The 21804-nt window shown below is 39.5% G+C and overlaps 1 protein-coding gene across 1 annotated transcript in view; it reads left to right on the forward strand.

The window, feature by feature from the left end:
* The window catches only part of LOC5567765 (neurotrimin), a 409923-nt gene that overhangs the window by 15626 nt on the left and 372493 nt on the right, over nucleotides 1-21804 (forward strand). Inside the window, exon 2 of the mRNA XM_001657614.2 lies at nucleotides 5722-5847. Within this exon, the coding sequence (XP_001657664.2) occupies nucleotides 5722-5847 (126 nt within the window). The remainder of the gene's footprint in view (nucleotides 1-5721; nucleotides 5848-21804) is intronic.

Here is a 21804-nt window from a genome sequence, read left to right on the forward strand (position 1 = left end):
TTTATGCGAGAAATCAATAAATAAGGTGAACATAAAATTTCGCTCATTGCAAGACGGATTGTCTGAACGAACATGGATGAACTTTTCACTCTAATTTGAAGTTCCTCAATGCTATGTTGCCCAGGTTCAGAACTATTTTTATAATTTTCAAAATACATTTAAGGTTCAAATTTTTTGATAATTTGATTTTGAAGTCAGTTTTAAACCAAGAATCTTGAAATGACATAAGCTCAAAACTCAATTCGCGCAGAAATCGTCCAGAAATTGCTTCACAGATTTTTTAATACACTTAATTGTTCAATATATGCTCAAGAAAATTACTGGAAATACCTTTAGTTATTTCCACATGGATTACTCTAAAAAATTTCTTTCCTCCGTATTTTTTCATTTATTTCCCCAGCCATTTATGAAGTGATTCATCCAAGAATTAATTCACATTTTCTCCAGGATTTTTCAAGCAACGCACAGATAAACTCGACTAGGGAATGCTTGTTAAGTTCCTCCTGCAATATCTCTTAGAATTCATTACTTCGGCAGTTCTTCCAAATTTATCTCGATTTATTTATCAAGTATAGATTGCTCAAATTTTAATTTAATTTAATACTACAGCAATTATTTTGTTAATTCCTCCGTTCTTCTTCTTCTTTCTGGCGATATGTTCCAAAGAGTTTTCTAAGACGGAAAACCCAATCATTGAATTTGACGCGTAGAACATATGAATTCAACACACAAATTTATAAAATAAGTTTATTTTTTAAATTTATTACACGGTTTGCTTCTTAATTCAAAATTGTATTATTCAATGGTATCTCGTCGCTAAAAGTATTTTGAAAACAAGTTATATATATAAGGATTTTAAAGCAGTTTGAAGCTGATTCTTACCCAGAATAAATAATAAGGCATATTATTTTTAAGTACCCATCTAAAAAAATCTGAGAAAAAGGCCACCCCAAGACTGTGACCCCCGGGCCCCCACATATGTAAATCCGGCCCTGCTCAACGCACAAAGCATAAGTACATATGTCAAATATGCTTAAAATCGAAAACCATTATTTCATACTTGTATTTAGGTCAATATGATTCGTGGTTTACGGCAAACCAGCCAAGTGGAAGTTTGACACTAACGAAAAACTAAGCATAACACATATTTTGCAATTGGATTAAATAAACAAATTGATGTGAAATTTTCGAAAAAATTACACGTCTTCTCGCTGAGAATCAAACCCATGACCCCCTGTTGTAGGGGTAACGCGCCCTATCTAATGAGCAGGGAGTCGTGAGTTCAATTCTCACTGAGAAGACATGTAACTTTTTCGCAAATGTAAAGCCCGATGAGTTATAAAAATAACCTCCTTTCCTGATAACGCTACGTGATTGTATACCAAAACTATCGCCTCACAAAAAAATTTCGCGGAATACTCCGAAAAATTTCGTTTCGTTTCGAAATATTTCGTGAGGATTTGAATTTCGTATCGATTCTTGCGGAATATTTCAACTATTCGTTTCGTTTTGCTACGAACAGTTTTCATAATTCCGCATATCGTTTCGTTTCGTATCGCCATTAAAAATACTCATATCGCATACCCTTAGTCTACACGCCAACGTTACCTGGTGGTTTCCCGGCCTTTAATAGTATCACCAATACATCCGGGAAGATTCCTTGATGTATGCAGCGTGGTATCGTGGTGTTGAACATGTCCAGATCCGCATTGACTGCCGCTTTGAGGGCAACATTCGGTATAGCATCGGGTCCCGGTGCCTTATTTGACGCGAATTTTGTCACGGCTTCTGCCAGCTCTTCGTTCATCACCCTTGCCATTTCTTCTCCTTCATCTGCTGCATACAGCGCTGGGAGGATAGTACATCGATTATGGATCGCAGCAACTCGGGCGACTTTTCTTGGGCGCTATGACACCTTGGCTCACCCCACGGACTCGAATTGGCACTCTGCCATAGATTATCAAAGCATGTCCGTTTTCGACTCTTGATTTTCTTTTTGAGGGCTAGCTTTGCCCCTTTGAATGGTGCACTGCATTCCACTCTTTGTGCTTCTGTGCGTGCGCGTTGCAATCTTGGTCTAGCTCAAAGGCAGATTGCTCGAAGATTTGCAATTGATTCGCACCACTAGTACACCGGCGGCCTGTTCTCTCTAGGAGTAACTTTTCTCGTCATGGAAGCATCACACGCTCGTGATATCACAGCATCTAACTCTTCGATGTTTAGCTCCAGAGCATTCCGTTCGCGCCTCAGTTACATCGCACAACTAACAGTTATCAATGCGCCAGTCTATGGTACTTAAAAAGTTAGGATTACAGAATGTCACGTCGATAATCGATTCTGCGGAAAGTTCTCACTGTACCCGCATTTGGCAGCTCTACATTTAATGCGACCAGGGATTCCAACAGTAGTAGGCCTTTTTGGTTGGTGCAGCGGCTACCCTCTCAACTGCCCATGCTTTAAAGTCAACAGTTATTGCTTCTTGCTGTCTAGTTCAGCTGTCATCCTATCCCTCAATCGACTACCATGGGAGCACAATAGAACACGTCGTCATTTGTTGCAATAACTTAAACGTCAATTTTGGATTGGGCACCGTCCTGTCGTTCCTATAGCTGCTAGCTGTTGAGTCCTACCCGCCGCCCAGTTCCCATTATTGGCTGCTATACAGTATAGATCCAATAGTAACACCACGTCGGTCTACGTTTCAGAGATTGACTGCTAATGTAGCTGCTGGGCTGCATCACAGTGGTTTAAATTCAACTATGTTACTTCAGTTTTGGCTGCTTTGATACTCCGCTTGGGCCCGGACATTCGGATCTACCTGTTAAGTGTCCGTTCTCTGCTATGTCGACACATATTAGGCACTTAGCGATTTGCTTACAATCGCTTGCCCTATGGCCTTTGGTGCCGCATTGTTTGCACAGCTTTCTTCTGTTGCGATCATTTTGTTTGGTGTCATTCTTCAAGGCTAGGATAGTTGCACCAATCCTAGTGCGCATTATGCTCCGCAAATCTGCGCCCAACGGCGATAGCTTCTCCGTGCTTCGCATCGCCTTCAGAACCAGGGATGCCAAGTTATTTTTTTCAAAAATCTGGAAGATTTTGAAAATTTGTCTGGATGAGTCTGGATCTCCTATGCAGTAAATGGAGAACCTCACAAATTATTTACAAAACCTTACAAATTCATTACAAATTTTATCTGGATCTTCCAGATTTTTGTAAAATGGAGGCTCAAAAATCTGGAATATCCAGACAAATCTGGAAGGTGGGCAACGCTGTTCAGAACCTCGGCGTATTTCACCCCCTTTGTTCCGATAATGAGGGCCTTGTCTAAGTTTCTACGTTTCACTGTTTTTAGTCTAGGATTCTCCTTGGTCGCCGTTTCCTGTTTTCTTTTTTCCGACTCGTATCCACGGGTTGCTACTGCTTTGCACCTGTGGCTCCTTTGGAAGCACTGCCTGGTTCGGCCTATTCCGTGGCTCCTTTTTCTTGGCGACCAGGGCGACTTTCTTAGCTTTAAACGTATTATTCTTTACTATTGCCATGTCCTCTTGGTCGCGAAGCTTGGCTCGTGCCAGCTCTTCCGCCTGAAGGACAACCGCGTAAAACACTTTTCCTTTAGAAATCATGCGTTTTTTGCCACGTATTCATCCTTGGAATATCCCCTTTTTCGCATCGCGTATCGAATAATATCATCAGATACATTCGCGTTGCCTGTGAAGGAAAACACTTCAGTCTGGCATGAATTTTTGCCTTTTTTGCCTTCTACCTTGCCACGTTGTGCCTCGGCTTTCTCATAGTCCTGTTTTGCAGCTAGGATTGATTGTCCCAGTTTCAGCAGACTTGTTTCAAATGTTCTTGCTGATACTACTTTTTAACAAACTCGATGATGAAATGGAAATGCTCAGCAATCACCTACATTTTCGGGAGGTACACCCTATTGTGATCCATGGGCTCGATTAGTACCGGGCCATCAATCACCTTACATGTTACAATGAACCGGCCAAGGCCTGTCGTCGCCACAGTATCTAGGCTTTTGCCCACACTGTTCTCACATAAGTTCATGTTGGTCGCCTCCTTCCTTGACGGGAACCTTAGCAGGAAATCATGCCTACTTTGGACTCAACTCTTTCGACGAATAAATTTTGCTATCTAAAAAAACTCTGATTAGACCGGTACTCTACTATGGGCACAAGGAGTAGCCTTCGCAGGCTGCTACCCCATGGCAGTGGATCTACTTTGTTGCAGCTGGCTTAGATACATGAAATCGATATACGGTTTAGATTTAGTGACCCGAGGAGGAGCACTAGCCCGAATAATAAAGTTCTACGGTTTGACGACAGAGTTGCTGTGACTAGCCCAATTAACTCTGCTGGCAGATCGAACCACAAATAGCATGAGACGTGAAAAAAAGTATGCGGTAAAAGATTCGATTGGAAGGTGTCCATCCCATTGTGCACCCAAACAACCAGAAGTCGCATAGCAGTATACGAACAAAGTCGTTTATTTGTACAAACTGCATCACTCCCGCACTGCATGGTGGATGAAATCGTTTGATCGATGAGTTTCCTCGCATAGAACGCTATTTCATGAGTCCATATGTACATTCCGTTTCGCCCCGTATAATGTTACAAAGTAAGTCGGATCAATCCGTAGCAGCTGTCAAAAAAACTTTGTTATCATAAATTAAGTCGCATAAGAGTACATACTAATTCGCAAAAAAATCTACACACCCGCATTGAATGTTATGTTTCATCATATAAAATATGTACGTATATCGCCTCCACTTTTGCACGTATAAGGCACTTTCGCGACATCTTATACGTGAAACTTTGCTCATATAAGCGTCACATAACGCAAAAGGTGATTTGATTATACGTACATTCTGGTTGTCTGGGCAACTGCTGCTATTGACCCGTTTCCAGCAATCAGCTGTGAAGTGCAGGATATGAACTTATTAAAATCATTTGTAAAGTTTAAAATATAATGTAGTGAAAAAGTTTAGATAATTGAGTTAACGCTTTTTGAGATTGAGAAACATGTTCTGTATATCAAACTAAGATGTCTTCTTTGGATGATCTGTAAGATTTCTCTTACGTAATTTTGAATTCCCAGAGGGGGTCATAAGCCTAAATTGAAAAAAAAATTCGTCAACTTAAATCTTGGTGAATCTTGCATGAATAATAAAGCTCAATTGTATATGTCAAATTTGTGCACATCATACATGATTCAACGTCTACTCTATAAAGCACACAGCATTTTTTCTTCAGTGGCACAACGAAGCAGCAAGGCAATCAATCCTAACACCGAGCTAGTTCATCCAGACACGTATGTTTGTCTTGCTATAAGTAGTTTTCCCCATCTAACCACACACCGTACCGGGACAGCGCCTGTGCGTTCCGTTTGATAGGTCCTTGCCAACGTGCGGCACTTCCGCTTCTACCTTTCAGTTTTTCTGGAAATGTTTGCTAACTCGCTATGCTCTCAGCTCTTCGGAGGACAGCCGAACAGAAAAGCACAAAATGCAACATGACGCTCGGAAAACATTTTAATCGGCAGCTTTGGATTTAAAACTTTATACAAACCTTTCATTTCTGACTTGTTTCGCTTACTTTTCAGCACGGCACCATCACTCTGCTACGTAAGGACTCTATCATACTTCTCGACCGCCGTACGAAGGGTGACTAATGGTAGTTTTTCGTTCTCTTGTCTTCCTCTTTACAGGTAGCAGTAGTAAAAGTGTTTCATCGTCAAACAACGGACTAGTGCCACGGTTTATTTCACGGGGGCACACGTATCGGGCGGTCGTCGGGGACACTTTGGTGCTGCCATGTGAGGTTGAAAATCTAGGTGAGTAGTCAAAAGTATTTTTTGAGGAGTCAACCGAAAAAAATCTGATGATACATAAGTAACGTTTTAAGTTATGATTCGAATATAAATATTCTTTATAAAAGTAGATATAGTTTAATCGGTTTAGGGACAAAGTGTCTGAATACATAACGTTGAGGAACAAACGTCGAAAAATATATCGTCAAATGTCAAAACGTTGGTAGGGATAATAAGTCGAAAAGACAAAATGTCGAACTTTTTTTCATCATTATTGAAGAGATGTTCTGCTATGGGTTAGTTCATCTCGGGACAAACGGCTTTACTTCCCTTCCGAAGGAAGTCGTTTCTATAACTTTCACTTTATAAATTTCGGGGATGGGATTCAATCCCAGGTCCTCGGCGTGAGAGGCGTATGTTCTAATCACTACACCAGGTACGTTCCCGTAAAATGCCGAACTCTTTATTCTTTCGGAAGAAAAACATTCTTCCAAGATATGTTTACTCCCTTCCATTTCTCTCCTTCCGATGTTTTATCCCTTCGCTTTTGCATTCGACGTTTTGGAATTCGAAGTTCTGTCACATAATCAAATGTAAATGCAGATAATAGATCGTTGAAAATCGTTATATCTGCAAATTCAGTGTAGTTATGATTTTTCTACCACTGAATAAACCATTTTTCCGGATCAAAAGGCTGTAATAAGTTTCTCGCTATGACAACTAGAGGCAACCCAGTAATTAAATACTGTGGAAAAGACTTTATTTATGAATAATGACGAAAAAGTATATTGACTATTCCAACAAAGCCAAAAAACTCACTTCTCATTGAGTAGCCTATACACATTGTTGAATTGTTGAACAATAGGAGAACATTTAAACCTTTATACAATAGAGAAGTCACCAAAGAAACGTCATCATCATATTGTTCCTAGCAGATGGCAATGGGTCGAAAAATCTTTAAAATATGTCGCCTTTCCTTTTTCATGTCGCATGTGTGGCACGAAACGAGTGACCCTTTTTTCAAGGAGAGCTAAATTTTGGTTGATGATCCCTCGATTTTCCCATGCTCACCACGCTAACGAGCATCGGCTGGCTGGTGAAAGTGTTGGTGTGCGTGTGTATGTGATACCAACGCCAATGGCCAACTTCATTGCCTTTCCAATCAACCGTGCGTCAACAGTAGCGTGGTGTTTGATAAATGATATGCGATTAAAGTCCCATATTTGCTTTTAATGCGATTTTTTCGACTCGGCTCACTCGCGGATCTGCTGGTGCCCCATTCCGTCCGTACAACAGCAGCGAGAGTTTACTGATGGGACGATACAGCCAGCCGTGGCAACCCACGCTGTCGTCGTCCGTTTCATTGACTTCCTTAGGTATTGTACCAACGGTGAGTCGCATTGAGCCGCTGGGAGGTCATGCGGTCGCTTGATTGTTCCCTAGACCACACAAATTCCGCACTGTGGGAAAACAAATGTGATTTTCCAGCACACCAAAAATAGATTGAAATTACACGTTATTTACGCTGCAAATCCCTAGCGTTGTGAATATTGTGTTAACTTATACCGTATTGTTTCAAATTCCGTACACGACTCATGCTTATTTAGAGCGATTCTTAGGGAAATCACTAAATTTGCTGATGATCATAATTTTTCTATAATTCAAGACCTCTTCATTCGAAAATTGAAAAAAAAATCAATTCTCATCTTCAAAATTTGTTCACACGTCGTTCATTCTATGTTCGACTCATTTTTTTGTAATATGCACGAAGAGTGTCATGTGCAGCGAAAACAATTTCATATTTAAATTATTTATTTATGTTACATGGTTTTGGCATCTATGACGTGAAAAATGATTTGTATGTTGAAGTTGAATAGAACATTACAATTTTATGAAAAAGGCTAAGTTTAAGGCGAAGAAGGCCGTCATTGAAATTTGTACTGGGCTTCGATGATTGTGGCTAATTAGTCTCACGATTGCGAATTAAAGAAAATCACTCGGTTTTGCCCTGACATAACTGAAAATGTATCAGCAAACATTTTGTATGTAAGTGCAAGTAGTGATACTTTTCTGAATCCATATTGCATAAGATGACTGAGTTTTATCCCTTTTAAATTGCAAACTGCAATATCAACATGGCTGTTCAAACAAATTATGGGCTACTTAACCTTAAACCGATTCGATGATTTATGAATAACTTCTCGCATAACTTATGATTTCGCCCTAAAAGCCATTGGTAACTTATTTTGTAGCTCGTAGTTTTCAAGCAAATTAATGGACCAAGATAATTAGGATTCAATTGGAGAAAGAGGAGGATCTACTCTTCGTCGTAGCATTGTTAATTTACGTGGAAATTTATTCGTTTGCTCAGTAACAACAAGCTACACACTTGGTTACCACTACTGGTTTTTGAGGTTATTAGTTATGCGAGACTTATAGTATCATAAATTAGATGTCTTTAGTTCATATCTTCATAGTTTCATTATAAGTATCATTTTAAACATAACATTCTTTCTTATATCTAGGTATTTAGTGTTAGGCAACAATATCATCGTCATTCAATAAAACTCGTAATACCATTTAGATTAAATTATATAACATGTCATTTGCTGTAGCAATTCATTATATATGCAGTTGGTTTGAATTACCCTGCTTATAAGATTTTTTTCATAAACTTAATCTAGATTAATATATATGGCGATGTTTCAATTTTTGCTAGAGGGTGACGAGTCCCTAAAATTTTACATTTGAAATAAAAAATTTCGCATCATTACATGTAGTAAGTTTCTGGCAAAATGGATAATGAATATTTGGTTGGAATACTTTACTTCTGATGGCGCTACGTCCTTCAAGACATAACCTATGCCACAATGTTTTTGGGTTTTCGGCTTTCAGTCTCTAGAGATCATAACACCTGACGTTTCGTAGAACGGAAATCCGTTTATGATCTCTAGAGACTGAAAGCCGAAAACCCAAAAACATAACCTCCATCACAGTCGATTCCTGTACACTATGCCACAATATTACGCCAACAAACTCGGTCCATGGCCGTTTGCCTCCAGTTTCTCGATCGGCGCACACTTCCAAGATACTGCTTCACTTGGTCAAACCATCTAGCTTGTTGCGCCCCTCTTCATCTTGTAACGGCCGGAATCAAAATGAACACCATTTTCGCAGGATCGTTGTCCAGCATTCACACAACGCGTCCCGCCCATCGTACCCTTCCAGCTTTGGTGACATTCTGGATACTGGGTTCACCGTATAGTTGCGCAAAATCGTGGTTCATTATTTCCCTCCATACGCCGTTCTGACATACCGTAAAATCAGGTGTAATTGATCAGAAGGGTGAAATTGATTATCGTATCACACGATTTTATTTATTCGTAATGGAGCACAAATATCAATGTAAGCTGCAGTAAATGAACGTTGTTTGTCGTAACTTTTGTCGAATTGTTTGTTGTGAAATTTTTTGCGTTGAAAAATGTTTATTTTTATGAAAAAATGTAAAAATTCAAAATCATGCACGGTGCAGTATTGACAAACACCTATAAACTTCTATTTCTAAGCAAGAATTTGAATATGGTATAAACCTGAAAGTTTGTGAGGATGCTTGAGATATATATCTCAATCAGATTTCATTACCAAAACTCGTACCAATTAGCTCATATGGTTGAATTAATTGAATTTCTGTTAAATATCATTGAATTCCTTAGGAAATTACATGCATTTAGGCGTTTTCCGCGTATTTGTGGAAATTTAACTGTTCGTTATTTATATAAATATTGCATTGTTAAGAATTTGACAAGCATATTCGGATTCAGAGAGCTCAAATTTATCATGTAGAGTTGTTTTGAAAAGGGGCCCAGATAGCCGTAGCGGTAAACGCGCAGCTATTCAGCAAGACCAAGCTGAGGGTCGTGGGTTCGAATCCCACCGGTCGAGGATCTTTTCGGGTTGGAAATTTGCTCGACTTCCCAGGGCATAGAGTATCTTCGTACCTGCCACACGATATACACATGCAAAAATGGTCAATTGGCATAGAAAGCTCTCAGTTAATAACTGTGGAAGTGCTCATAAGAACACTAAGCTGAGAAGCAGGCTTTGTCCCAGTTGGGACGTAACGCCAGAAAGAAGAAGAAGAAGTTGTTTTGAAAACTAACAATAATGGCATTGAAAAGTGATCAATTTCACCCCGAAATGAGATCCTCTGATTTTTTATTTTAGAGATATTTGTTAACACTAAAATGACATTTGTTAGAAAATTTCGCTACATGAGTCGATGAGGCTCACTTTCGTACTTGTTTTCCTGCATTTAGTTGTTTGGCATTGTTAACATTATAGAAAACCGTGAAAAATGATCAATTTCACCCTAAATTACGGTACTCCGCCAAAAATCGCCCTAAGCACATGTTGTTCAAAAACTCATAGCGCTTGCCGGTCCTCTTCGAGCATTGTCCACGTCTCATGCCCATAAAAGACTACCGGTCATATCAGTGTCTTGTAAATGGTACACTTAGTACTGAAGTTAAATTTACCAGATCGCAATGTCTTGTGGATTCCATAGTAAGCACGACTTCCGGCAATGATGTGTCCTCGAATTTCTCTGCTGCAGTCGTTATCCAACGTTACCAATTATTCAAGGTAGACAAATTCGTCTACCACCTCGAACTCACCTCCGTCGATCATCACGTGTCTAACAATGCGAGCTCTATCGCGCTTGGTTCCTCCAGACAGCAGATATTTCGTCTTAGACGTATTTACCTTCAATTCAACCCGGTCTGCTTCACGTTTCAGCCTGGTATACTGTTCAAAAACTACCTGGAACGTTCTTCCGACAATGTCCACGTCGTCAGCGAAGCGGATGAACTGGCTCGATATATTGAAGATCGTGCCCCGCATGTTGAAGCCCGCCCGTTTCATAACACCTTCTAGCGCAATATTGAACAGAAGGCAGGAAAGACCATCGCCTTGTCGAAGTCCTTTGCGTGTTTCAAACGGGTCCGATAACGCACCCGATATCTTAACACAGCACTGTACACTATCCATCGTTACCATTATCAGTCTTGTCAGTTTCCCGGGATAACCCTTCTCGTCCATAATCTTGTATAGCTCTTTGCCCGTCCACAAAACCGGCTTGATAACTTCCCACAAACCTGCTTGCCAGTGGCGATAGACGGCGGAAGATGATCTGGGAAAGTACTTTATAGGCTGCGTTAAGAATGCTAATGGCTGGATAGTTCTCACATTCTAACTTTTCACCCTCTTCGTATATTGCGTATATTATTCCCTCCTTCCACTCCTACGATAACTGTTCTGTATCCCAGATCCTGGCTATCAATCGGTACAGAGAAGTAGCCAACCTGTCCGGGCCTCTTTCAATAAGTTCCGCTCCAATACCATCCTTTCCAGCTGCTTTGTTGTTCTTGAGCTGTATGATAGCATCCTTAACTTCACCTATTGAGGAAGTTGGCACGTCTCCCACATCCGCTGTACTGATGAAGCCATTCCTCCTGCTGCCTTGGTATTCCTCCTCTGCGCCATTCAGGTGTTCATCGTAACACTTCTTCCACCTTTCAATCACCTCACGTTCGTCCGTCAAGACACCTCCATTCATATTCCAGCACATTCCGGCTCGCGGCTTTGCGGGATGCATTGAGTTTCTTGTAGAACTTACGCGTTGCTTGAGATCGATACAGCTGCTCCATCTCTTCGTACTCCAACTCTTCCATGCGGCGCTTTTTATCCTGGAATAGATGGGTTTGCTGTCTTCGCTTCTGTTTGTATCGTTCCACGTTTTGACGGATGCCTTGCTGCAGCATAATCGCCCGCGCTGCATTCTTCTCGTCCAAAACCGGCAGACACTCCTCGTCGAACCAACCGTTCCGTCGATTTCTTTCCACGAATCCAATAGCACTTTTTGCTGCGTTGCTAATGGCTGCTTTGACATTACGACAGCAGTTCTCGAGAGGGGCTTCGGATGGATCCCCATCTTCCAGCAACGCTGCTTCAAAGCTTTGCGCGTAATCAATTGCAACTTCGGGTAACTTGAGTCGTTCCAGATTGTACCGTGGCGGGCGTCGGTACTGAATGTTGTTCACAACGGAAAGTCATTGGCGCACTTTAACCGTCACAAGGTCTGAATCGATGATTACGCCGCGATAGGTTCTACCGTCGATCATATCGAAGAAGTGTCGCGCATCATAAAAACTGTGGTCGTATCTATCTGAATAGGTGATCTTCAGTTGTACCGATACGGGAGACTGTGCTGGAAGTATTTTGACTTATGACCATGTTCTTGGAGGCGGCGAAATCAATGAGTTTAAGGTTGTTCTCGTTCGTAAGCTCACCAGCGATCAATTTCCCTATAATCGATCTGAATTCCTGCTCCTGGCTGAGCGTTGAAATCTCCGATAATGATTTTCAAGTCATGGCTTGGGCAGCTGTCGTATTAACGTTCAAGCTGCGCGTAGAAAGCGTCCATATTATCATCGTCATTTGCTAGGTAAGGGCTGTGCACGTTGATTATACTGATATTGAAGAAACAGCCTTTAATCATCAACTTGCACATTCAGTTGTCATTTAGCCACCACCCAATCATGCGCCTCTGCATTTTACCCGTCACGATAAAGTCTGTGCCTAGATCGCTTGTACCCCGTTTGGCATAAAGTCGTTTGGCATAAGGTCGTTTGGCATAAAGCCGTTTGGCATAAAGTCGTTTGGCATAATGGTCGTTTGGCATAATGAATGACTTAGAATGAATATCGGCATTTTTGAATCTGTTACCGAGATCAACACCACCGAGCCCACAGCAAAAAAAAAATAAAAGTAGGTTTTCAACGGGTCTGGAGGAAGATCTTTTCGGGATGATAATTTTTTCTACACCTCAGAACATAGAGTATCTTTGAGCTTATTGTTATACACATATTTGAAAATATTGAATTGGCAAAGAAAGTTCGCAATACAATATTTCGCTCATAGAATATTATCATGTATTCGCAAGAAAAAAATATATGTTGAATATTGGCAGGTTCTTAAGGTATCATCATTAAAGAATTGATGATACAGCGAAATATAAAAATGGATGACATTTAGCTTTACTGAATAATGAAAATTTAAAACAGTATAAATATAAAGAACAGCCTATTTTTTAAAGAAGGCAACATTTTTGATTAAACCAATAGAAGATTGGACGCCAAAAATAATCGCGGCATAATACAACGAAAAGTTATCAAAAATTGCAATCAGAATCATCGGTTCTTCAAATGCCAGTTTTCCGAATTATCGGTTTTCCCGAAAAGTGGTGGAATTTGAATAGATGCCATAATAGTCTTCAGTAGCTGGATAGTGAACGAGAAAGAACGATAAGCAATCAAAAGGTATTCTGTCATTCTTGCCTATACACATGTTGGCAAAAATACTGAGGACGGTAAAACTCGAAAGCAACGCCAATTAAATAAAGAAGGGTGCATATTAGATGGTTAATTCGTTCATCACCCTGAAATGTATAAAGTTACGACAATTATGAGTGCCAAACACTTTTCGGGGATGTGGGCTAATCGGGGAAACGGGATATTCAGGGAACTGGCATTCGGAGAACTTACGTTCAGGGAAACGGCATTCAGGGAAAAGTGACACAAACCATCGAAGTAACTGCAGTAATCGATTTCTCTTTTCGCCAATAACTTGAGAAGATCAATGTTACCGATTGCCGCCCTTTTGTCAGTTGGAAACAAAAATTATCTACAATATAGCTCCAAAGAACAGCCTATGAATTAAAGAAGGTGAAATTTATTTAAATTTTAAATCAGAACTCTTCATACCTTTAATTATGGTTACATCATTTTTAGAAAAAAAAAAACATAGAATGTTTGAAAGAAGGGTAAATTTGTGCTAAATATATCAAAATCTTCAGTGCAAAAAAAAAATACTATAGCGAAACTCAAAAGAAGCATTAATATCTAAGAGAAGGGTAAGTTGTGGATAAATAATAAAATACTATTGGCAATCACTTTCCTAATATGCTTTAGTTTATTCAAGAGCATATGACTGTTGAATAAAGTGTCATTTTGTTTCGATTGACTCCAATACAAGCCTGATGCCATTAGAAAGATTCAATAGAAACGTAAAAACGAATATCATCTTAATAAATTTTTGGTTTCAGACTCATTATGCCAAACGACTATTATGCCAAACGATGCCAAACCACTTTATGCCAAATGACCATTATGCCAAACGACTTTATGCCAAACGACTTTATGTCAAATGACCAACCACCGCCTAGATCGTGTCTGTTGCCGCAGCTCTGTTAGATGGTATAACCATCCTTATACGTACAGTGCTGTTCTGAATAATAGCAGCGCATGTCGATTTTCATACAAAATGCTCAACTTTGACATGCTGTAGTTTTGTTCCCTTTCAAGCAATCGACTTGAAATTTTCTCCACAGAACTACGAATATGCCCAATTTTGTAAACTCAAAATTTCAAAATTTTGTAAGCCCCTGCCGGAAAGTGAGATACTAGGTGAAATTGTTCGAAAAAATAGCAGTTTTTAAAATTTGAATTTTGGCTTGACATTTTAGTTTTAAATTGTATATCACTTACCATTGGAACAATCTCCTCCTACTTATCAAACCTACACCTAAACCGAAAATGTTTAAAATATTTGTAGAAGAAAAATTTTAAAATGAAAAACTGCTATTTTTTCGAAAAATTTCACCTAGTGTCTCACTTTTCGGCAGGGACTCAGAAAAAACTGAAATTTTGTAGTTACCAAATTGATTATATTTGTAGTTCTGTGGAGAAAATTTTAGCTCGATTGCTTGAATGGGAACAAAACTACAGCATGTCAAAGTTGAGCATTTTGTATGAAAATCGACATGCGCTGCTATTATTCAGAACAGCACTGTATGTAACGTCGACCCTCTCCACTTTTTCTCGTACTCCAGGTGGCACCACGAGGAGGTAGAAATATGAGTATCTAAACAATATGCTAAAGACAGCAAATGGGGATTGTACCCCGTTTGGCATAAAGTCGTTTGGCATAAGGTCGTTTGGGATAAAGCCGTTTGGCATAAAGTCGTTTGGCATAATGGTCGTTTGGCGTAATGGCCGTTTGGCATAATGGTCATTTGGCATAATGGCCGTTTGGCATAATGATTGGTTTAAAATAAATATAGGCATTTTTTAAGCTTTTACTGAGATCAACACCATCGAGCCCATAGCAAAAAAAAATTATAGGTTCTAAACAAACATGGTGTTCGTTCAGAGATTTTGCAAGCTAAGAATTTCAAAAATTGTTGTGACATTAGAGAGCATTACTAAATAAAACTCGTGTTGGGTCTTTACATCTCAGAACATAGAGTATCTTTGAGCATGTTGCGACATATTTGAAAACAGTTAATTGGCAAAGAAAGTTCGCAGTTATTCATCAAGGGAACGTTCACAGAATATTTCGCTGCAGATCAAGCTCTGTCCCAGTTTGAACGTAACACTCGATGAAAATTTCTTGAGAATGCAATTTTTTTTGCAAAATATCAAAAGCTCTAATCCAAAGATCTATCAATGCGACTGCAAAAAATCTTTTCACAGCATAGCTCAAATGAACAACACATCTTTAAAAGAAAATATTTGTGGCAAAACTTTTCAACGGTTTAATATAAATTCTAATTAATAACACCGTCTATTATCGCGAGGAGGGAAAATTTGTGATTGAAATAATATTTTTTCCAGCATATCTCGGAAGGAAATCACGCGTTTGCCCCAAAAAAAAAATATGTTGAATATTGGCAGGTTCTAAAGTAATTATCATTCTAACAACACATCTGATATTGATAAAACAGCAAAATATAAAAATGATTAACATTTAGCTTTACGAAACAAAAAAAAATCAAAACAGTATACATATAAAGAACAGCCTATTTTTAAAAGAAGGCAAAATTTATAATTAAACCAATAGAAGAATGGACGCCAAAAACTATTGAGGCATAATAAAACAAAAATACATAAAAAGGGCTTTCAGAATCATCGAAGTGATTGTGTTACTTTTCCCCGAACGCCATATCTCCGAATGACTGGTTTCCTCGAAAAGTGGTGACGAGAAAGAACGATAAACAGTCAAAAGAAGGAAGTATTCTGTCGTTCTCGGCTATACACATGTTGGCAAAAATGCTGAGGACGGTAAAACTCGGAAGAACCGCCAATCAAATAAAGAAGGGTGCTTATCAGATGGTTAGTTCGTTCACCAGCCTGAAATGTATAAAGTTACGACTATTATGAGTGCTAAAAACTTTTCGGGGAAGTTGAATTGTCGGGGAAACGGTATATTCGGGAAACGACATTCGAGGAAAAGTAGCACAACCCATCGAAGTAACAGCAGTAATCGATTTTCTTTTCGCTGATAATTTGAGCAGATCAATGTTATCGAGTGCCGCCCTTTTGTCAGTCGGAAACAAAAAAATACTTTTAAAAAATCTCCAAAGAACAGCCTATGCATAAAAGAAGGAGAAAATTATTGAAATTTAAATCAACAGTTTGCATACCTATAATTAGGGAAACATCATATATAGAAAAAAAAATTAGAACAATTAGAAGAAGAGTAAAATTTCTGTAAATATATAAAAATCTTCAGTGCAAAAAATTGTTCCAAAAGCGAAACTCAAAAGAAGAATAATATTTGAAAGAAGGGTTATTTCTGGATAAATAATAATATACTATTGTCAATAACTTTCCTAATATGCACAGCTAAAAATATGTAGTAAATTTTCAATTTTTTTCATGCACATAATTGGAGCATCAAAATAAACTGAAATGTCAACGACAAATCGCTTATTTTTCAATCGGATTGACTTTAGATTTACACGATCATGTAACATACAAGCATCTTAAGTTGAAAATAAAACGTGATGCTGTAACAATAGATGAATTTGATTTACTTTTACTATACTCTTCTGTTTACGCTACATTGAAATTTAACTATTTTAATCTGTGTGCTTAAATTTAGTCAAAAGTGAATGATTGTTGAATAAAGTGTCATGTTGTATCAATTGACTCCAAATCAAGCCGGATGTCATCAGAAAGATTCAATAGAAACGTTAAAACGAAAAATTGAGAAATTCTTGGTTTATTATGCCAAACGACTATTATGCCAAACGACCTTTATGCCAAACGACCATTATGCCAAACGACTTTATGCCAAATGACCATTATGCCAAACGACTTTATGCCAAACGACTTTATGCCAAACGACTTTATGCCAAATGACCTACCACCCAAATTGGAAATATTTGATACCTGCTGGTATGCGAAGTACCACTATGGCTCTCAATGTCCACTCATTTACCACCCAAAAAATTAAAATATTTGTTACAAATTTATGCTGCCCTAATCGAACATGCCATCATGTCATAGTTGATCAGCACCTCTACATAGAGAAATCAGACTATGTTCCAATTTTCCCTACAGTTTTGTTTTAGATACCTTCAAAAATTCAATTTGGAATTTTCTAAGGATAGCCACCAAACACGAGTTCTATAATTTCAAATTTGAGTAAATCGCATTTTTTTTTCACCTGCGGTTGAGTTTTCCTCTCTCGAAACAAGGTTATTGTCTGAAACAGAGAGAGACGCATCGATCTAGCTTCGCATGTCCGTCGAATGAGCAAAATTTGTTTTTGTTTTTTTTTTTAGCTTAACCAAGCATGAGGTGTTTTACTTTACCAAGGAGAATTCTCTCTTGCTAGGAGCGAGAGAGCTTACGAATGGATTGATTGTTTGTGGTTAATACAACTCTACTATAACTGCAGAAGAATGCTGGGCATGATAACACATAGGAATTGAATTCTTATAAAATTAGAAGTATTTCTAACTTATCGCTCTCTGTAACAATCATTCATTGTTCATTCTCATTCGTTTCAAAGCAAGCGAAGAAAAAAAAACCATCTGAATCGCTCCATAATCGGTAATCTGTCGCAAGTTGTAACAAGTGCGATAAATGGCAGCAGCGAACGAGAGCCCCAAAGAGAGACGATGATAAAATCCATTTTATCGCTTGTTTATCATTGGGTAGGTGCTTTATTTTACTGACACGATGAACAATATTCAACTTTTGTAGATTGTTTTTAGATCTAAATGATTTTTTTTTAATTCATGAGGCTTCTATGTATTTTATGTATGATGACGCGTTCCACGCCAGGTTCATGATGGTTTTCAATGAAACTCTTGGTATATTATTTTTGCTCTCTAAAAGAGTACTAGCGAAATGCTCCACAAAATTCCATGCAAGAACTTTGGAATTCAATGACAAATATAATAGCTGATGTCTCTAGGTTATGATGATTCTAAGGAAATCCTTGATAAATTCTAGATTACAGTCTAACCTACATGAGTCGATATCTGGAAAATTTTGGAATTTTGTTTAATTTTACTTTCGAGTACCAATTAATTTCACTTTCGAGTACAATCGAGAAGTGTTAGTTTCAAAACATCTATCGGTCGAAAAAAATGGCCAACGCACAGTAGATCTGAACAATACTACAGAAACGTACTTAAAAAAGTTTCAATCACATTTCAAAACCTTTTTCAATCTCTGCCATCACCAGCGTTTTCCTAAACTGGCCCACTATGCTTCATTTTTTCGAATTTTCTACAACATGAGTCTTTTCTCCCATTATGTGTTGGCCGCACTCTTCGTGTGTCACCTGTTGTTGCTATTGTGGATACCTAGGAGTAATGACAAGGCGCGATTTTCTACGCTATTAGAGCTAGTCAGAGCAGGCAGCTGGTGTTGCTTGTCAATTCGTTACGACGCCGCCGACGACGACGACGACGACTCAGCGACTATGCAGACAGCAAGGACGACGACATACTGCAGAGCTGTGTATAAAAGCTTCAATCGCACACAGAAGGGGATTGAGTCCGATTCCCTCGATGCGGATGTGTGTATGTCCGTACGTGTGTCTGTAACATGCGGAAACAGCGGACTCCAATTTGGCGACAGAATGGCTTCGACATCCAGAACAAGGGCACTCTTTCTGACGTGCTGTGTCATTGTGATTAAGCACAGACCAATGCTCTGCTTGCGATCTTCAGTGAATAGAGCTATTTTTTTCCTTCATTCCTATCTCAACTGTATTGGTTCATGTGCGAAGAGCACTATTTTCGTGTTCTTTAATAGGACCACTTAATGTTTTTCTAGTGCTTTGAATTGTGTCTGGGTATACTTGTTAGAGTGTAGTTCTTTAAATTTTGAAAAATAAGGCCAGCTAAATGTAATAAATATTCGATGATGGAATAATGACGAAGAAATGATTACTTAATAAGAATTCAAGATAAAATTATAATTACATTCATATGTGTGAAAAAAATTGTTTTCAAAATGTCATAACCACTACAGGTTCGATCATTCATTTATTTAGCATTTAAAAAGATAACACTGAATTAACAATTTCACGCCACATACTTTCATGCTCGGTTTGTGGTCCGGTCTCTCCTTCCTCGGTTCTGCCCCACGCTTGCTACATCTTTATGCATTTGATCCGTCCACATAGCTCGCTGCGCTCTACTTCTTCTTCGTATTCTTCATTTTGGCATTACGTCCTTACTGGGACAGAGCCTGCTACTAGTATATACTTTATCTTTGACGCATCCACCATCAGACTTCTGCTGCTTCGTGCCTCAGGCAGTGGTACTTGTCTGTCAAATTTTCAAACGATCGGGCCGAAAATATCCATATCATCCGCGAAGCATATAAATTGACTGGATGTGTTGAACTAGTTCCCCGGCTGTTAGGCCCGGCTATTCGATATAACAATAGCGCAATATTGAACAACATGCACCGATTTCTATCACCTTGTCGAAGTCCTCGAGGGAAGTTTGCCTGAAATCTTCACACTTACTTTTTCTTACACACAAACTTTCCATCGTTGCTCGCATGAGTCCTGTGATCATCGCGAGAAAGCTGGTCTCGTCACTTTTTCCATAGCTCTACGATACTGTCGTAGGGCACCTTGTAAACGCTGATGCGTTCCGACGCAATATCCACGACAATTTCGAAGGATTTGCCGTACATCAAAGATCTGGTTCGGTTTCGATAGATTAATTGATATCTTCACATGAACTTGTTCTCTGTAGGTGATAGATGACGAAAGATGATCTATGATAACACTTAGTGTTAGCTGTTCTATTTCCCAGATTGTGCGTATGAGCCGATGAAGACAAATGGACAACCTCTCTTGTACCACCTTATGAGTTCAGCTCCAATACTCTCTTTTTTTACCAGTGTTTTATTTATTAGGCTCATTTGTTTAATGAAAAACTTTACGGAGCCGACCTCATTTTTAACAATTAGTCTGATCTAGTAAAAAACTTTACGCGCACACTTTTTCTTCGGACGTGAACCTGATCCGGAACCAGAACTTGAATGGGAAGCCGCAGATTGAGCTCGTCGCTGGTTGGCATGTGGGTTTCCCATCAACTCTTGGATCGCCTTGGCCGCTAATTCCACTTTTTCCGCCGTTAGCTCGTAACACCTCCTGCTTCCTTGCACATTAGTTTCGGGGGGATCCTGTTCTGTATCTGAAGCATTTGATTGCTGGTCGATGAGTTCTTCGTCTAAGACTTCGATAACGTTGTCCGTCTCATCCAATGACACCTGCTCAACCTGGCACAGCGGCCTTTCCTGCCACAACACCAGCATAAGAACGATCCTCCGGCTTTTCCTGTCGTTCCTCTTGCTGAGCATTCTTCCGAGTTCGACGTTGAGGGCACGAATTTATCCGGTGTCCCTCCGCTTGGCACAAAAAGCAAGTATCTTTGAGCTCCTCATAAAACACTCTTCCTTTCAGGCCGACAACCTCTATTGTCGGTGGAATTCTTTTCTCGACCTCCATGTACACTCCTCGTACTCCAGTGTACATGTGATCGAGACCTAGTTCCGTGGGAAACTTTTCTCGGATCACACGATCAATTTTTCCGAATTCTCCCAGCACCAATGTTAATCGGTCATCCTTTAGCTCCGGTGGAAGGTCAAAAATACGGACATACAGCATGTTGGCCCGCGCGATTGACATCCGGACTTCTACAAATTTACCGTTTGAGTAAGCAAATTTCCGTGGTTCCGCATTTTTTCTCAACGAATCCTCCATTGCCTTGAAAGAGACAAACTTTACGAACAGCGACCGGTTGTGTGCCGTATTATAAGCTGATTCCATCAGTATCAGATCCGTGTCCAACTGTTTCAGAAAGTTGGCAATTTCCACCCAGGAGGGTCGTGGACTACCCACTGGGAAACGGAATTGAACCGTGTTCACAAACATCTCACCGGCATTCATAGTGAATATTATGTCATTCGAATAGAATGCACCACAAACGACCGACAATTTGCGCGTCCGAGAACAAAACGAAATCAACGGCACTTGCCCAATACTCTCTTCTCAGCAGCTTTATTGTTCTTGAGCTGGTGATCGGTATACTTGATCTCCCTGTAAGTGACTCGTTGGCATACGGTGTGGGTATCAGGTATCAGAAGGCCGGCTCCAAAGGCACGTTCCCCACCAGTTGGAAGATTTGTGCCATCGCCATATTTGAGCCTATTTCATCATCTACCCGATGGGAGAGGAAAGGGAAGGGAAAGATGGGAGGAAATAGGAGTGGGGTCCCTTGAAGAGGGAAGATCGCATAAGCGAAATGAGAGCATGTAGCTCCATACCACAATGGGTTCGAACAGCGCCCTAAAAAGGGCACTGCAAAACGCATGAGCGTAAAGAGAGCCTATAGCTCATTACCACAGCGGGTTAAGAATAACAGATGTCCTGAAGATTCAGGCTTCTGAATTTAATTTCACTTAGTAAGTGTTTACCAAGTAATTGGAATCGTAGTTGCGAAAAAACTGGACAGTTACATATCAGGTGATACAAAGTTCCATAATCGGAGTCACAACTATCACACACAAATGAGTCAGCACGCTGAATATTTGCCATGTGATA

This window comes from Aedes aegypti, chromosome 1 (assembly GCF_002204515.2).
Source record: "Aedes aegypti strain LVP_AGWG chromosome 1, AaegL5.0 Primary Assembly, whole genome shotgun sequence".
In the NCBI taxonomy this organism is placed as follows: domain Eukaryota; kingdom Metazoa; phylum Arthropoda; class Insecta; order Diptera; family Culicidae; genus Aedes; species Aedes aegypti.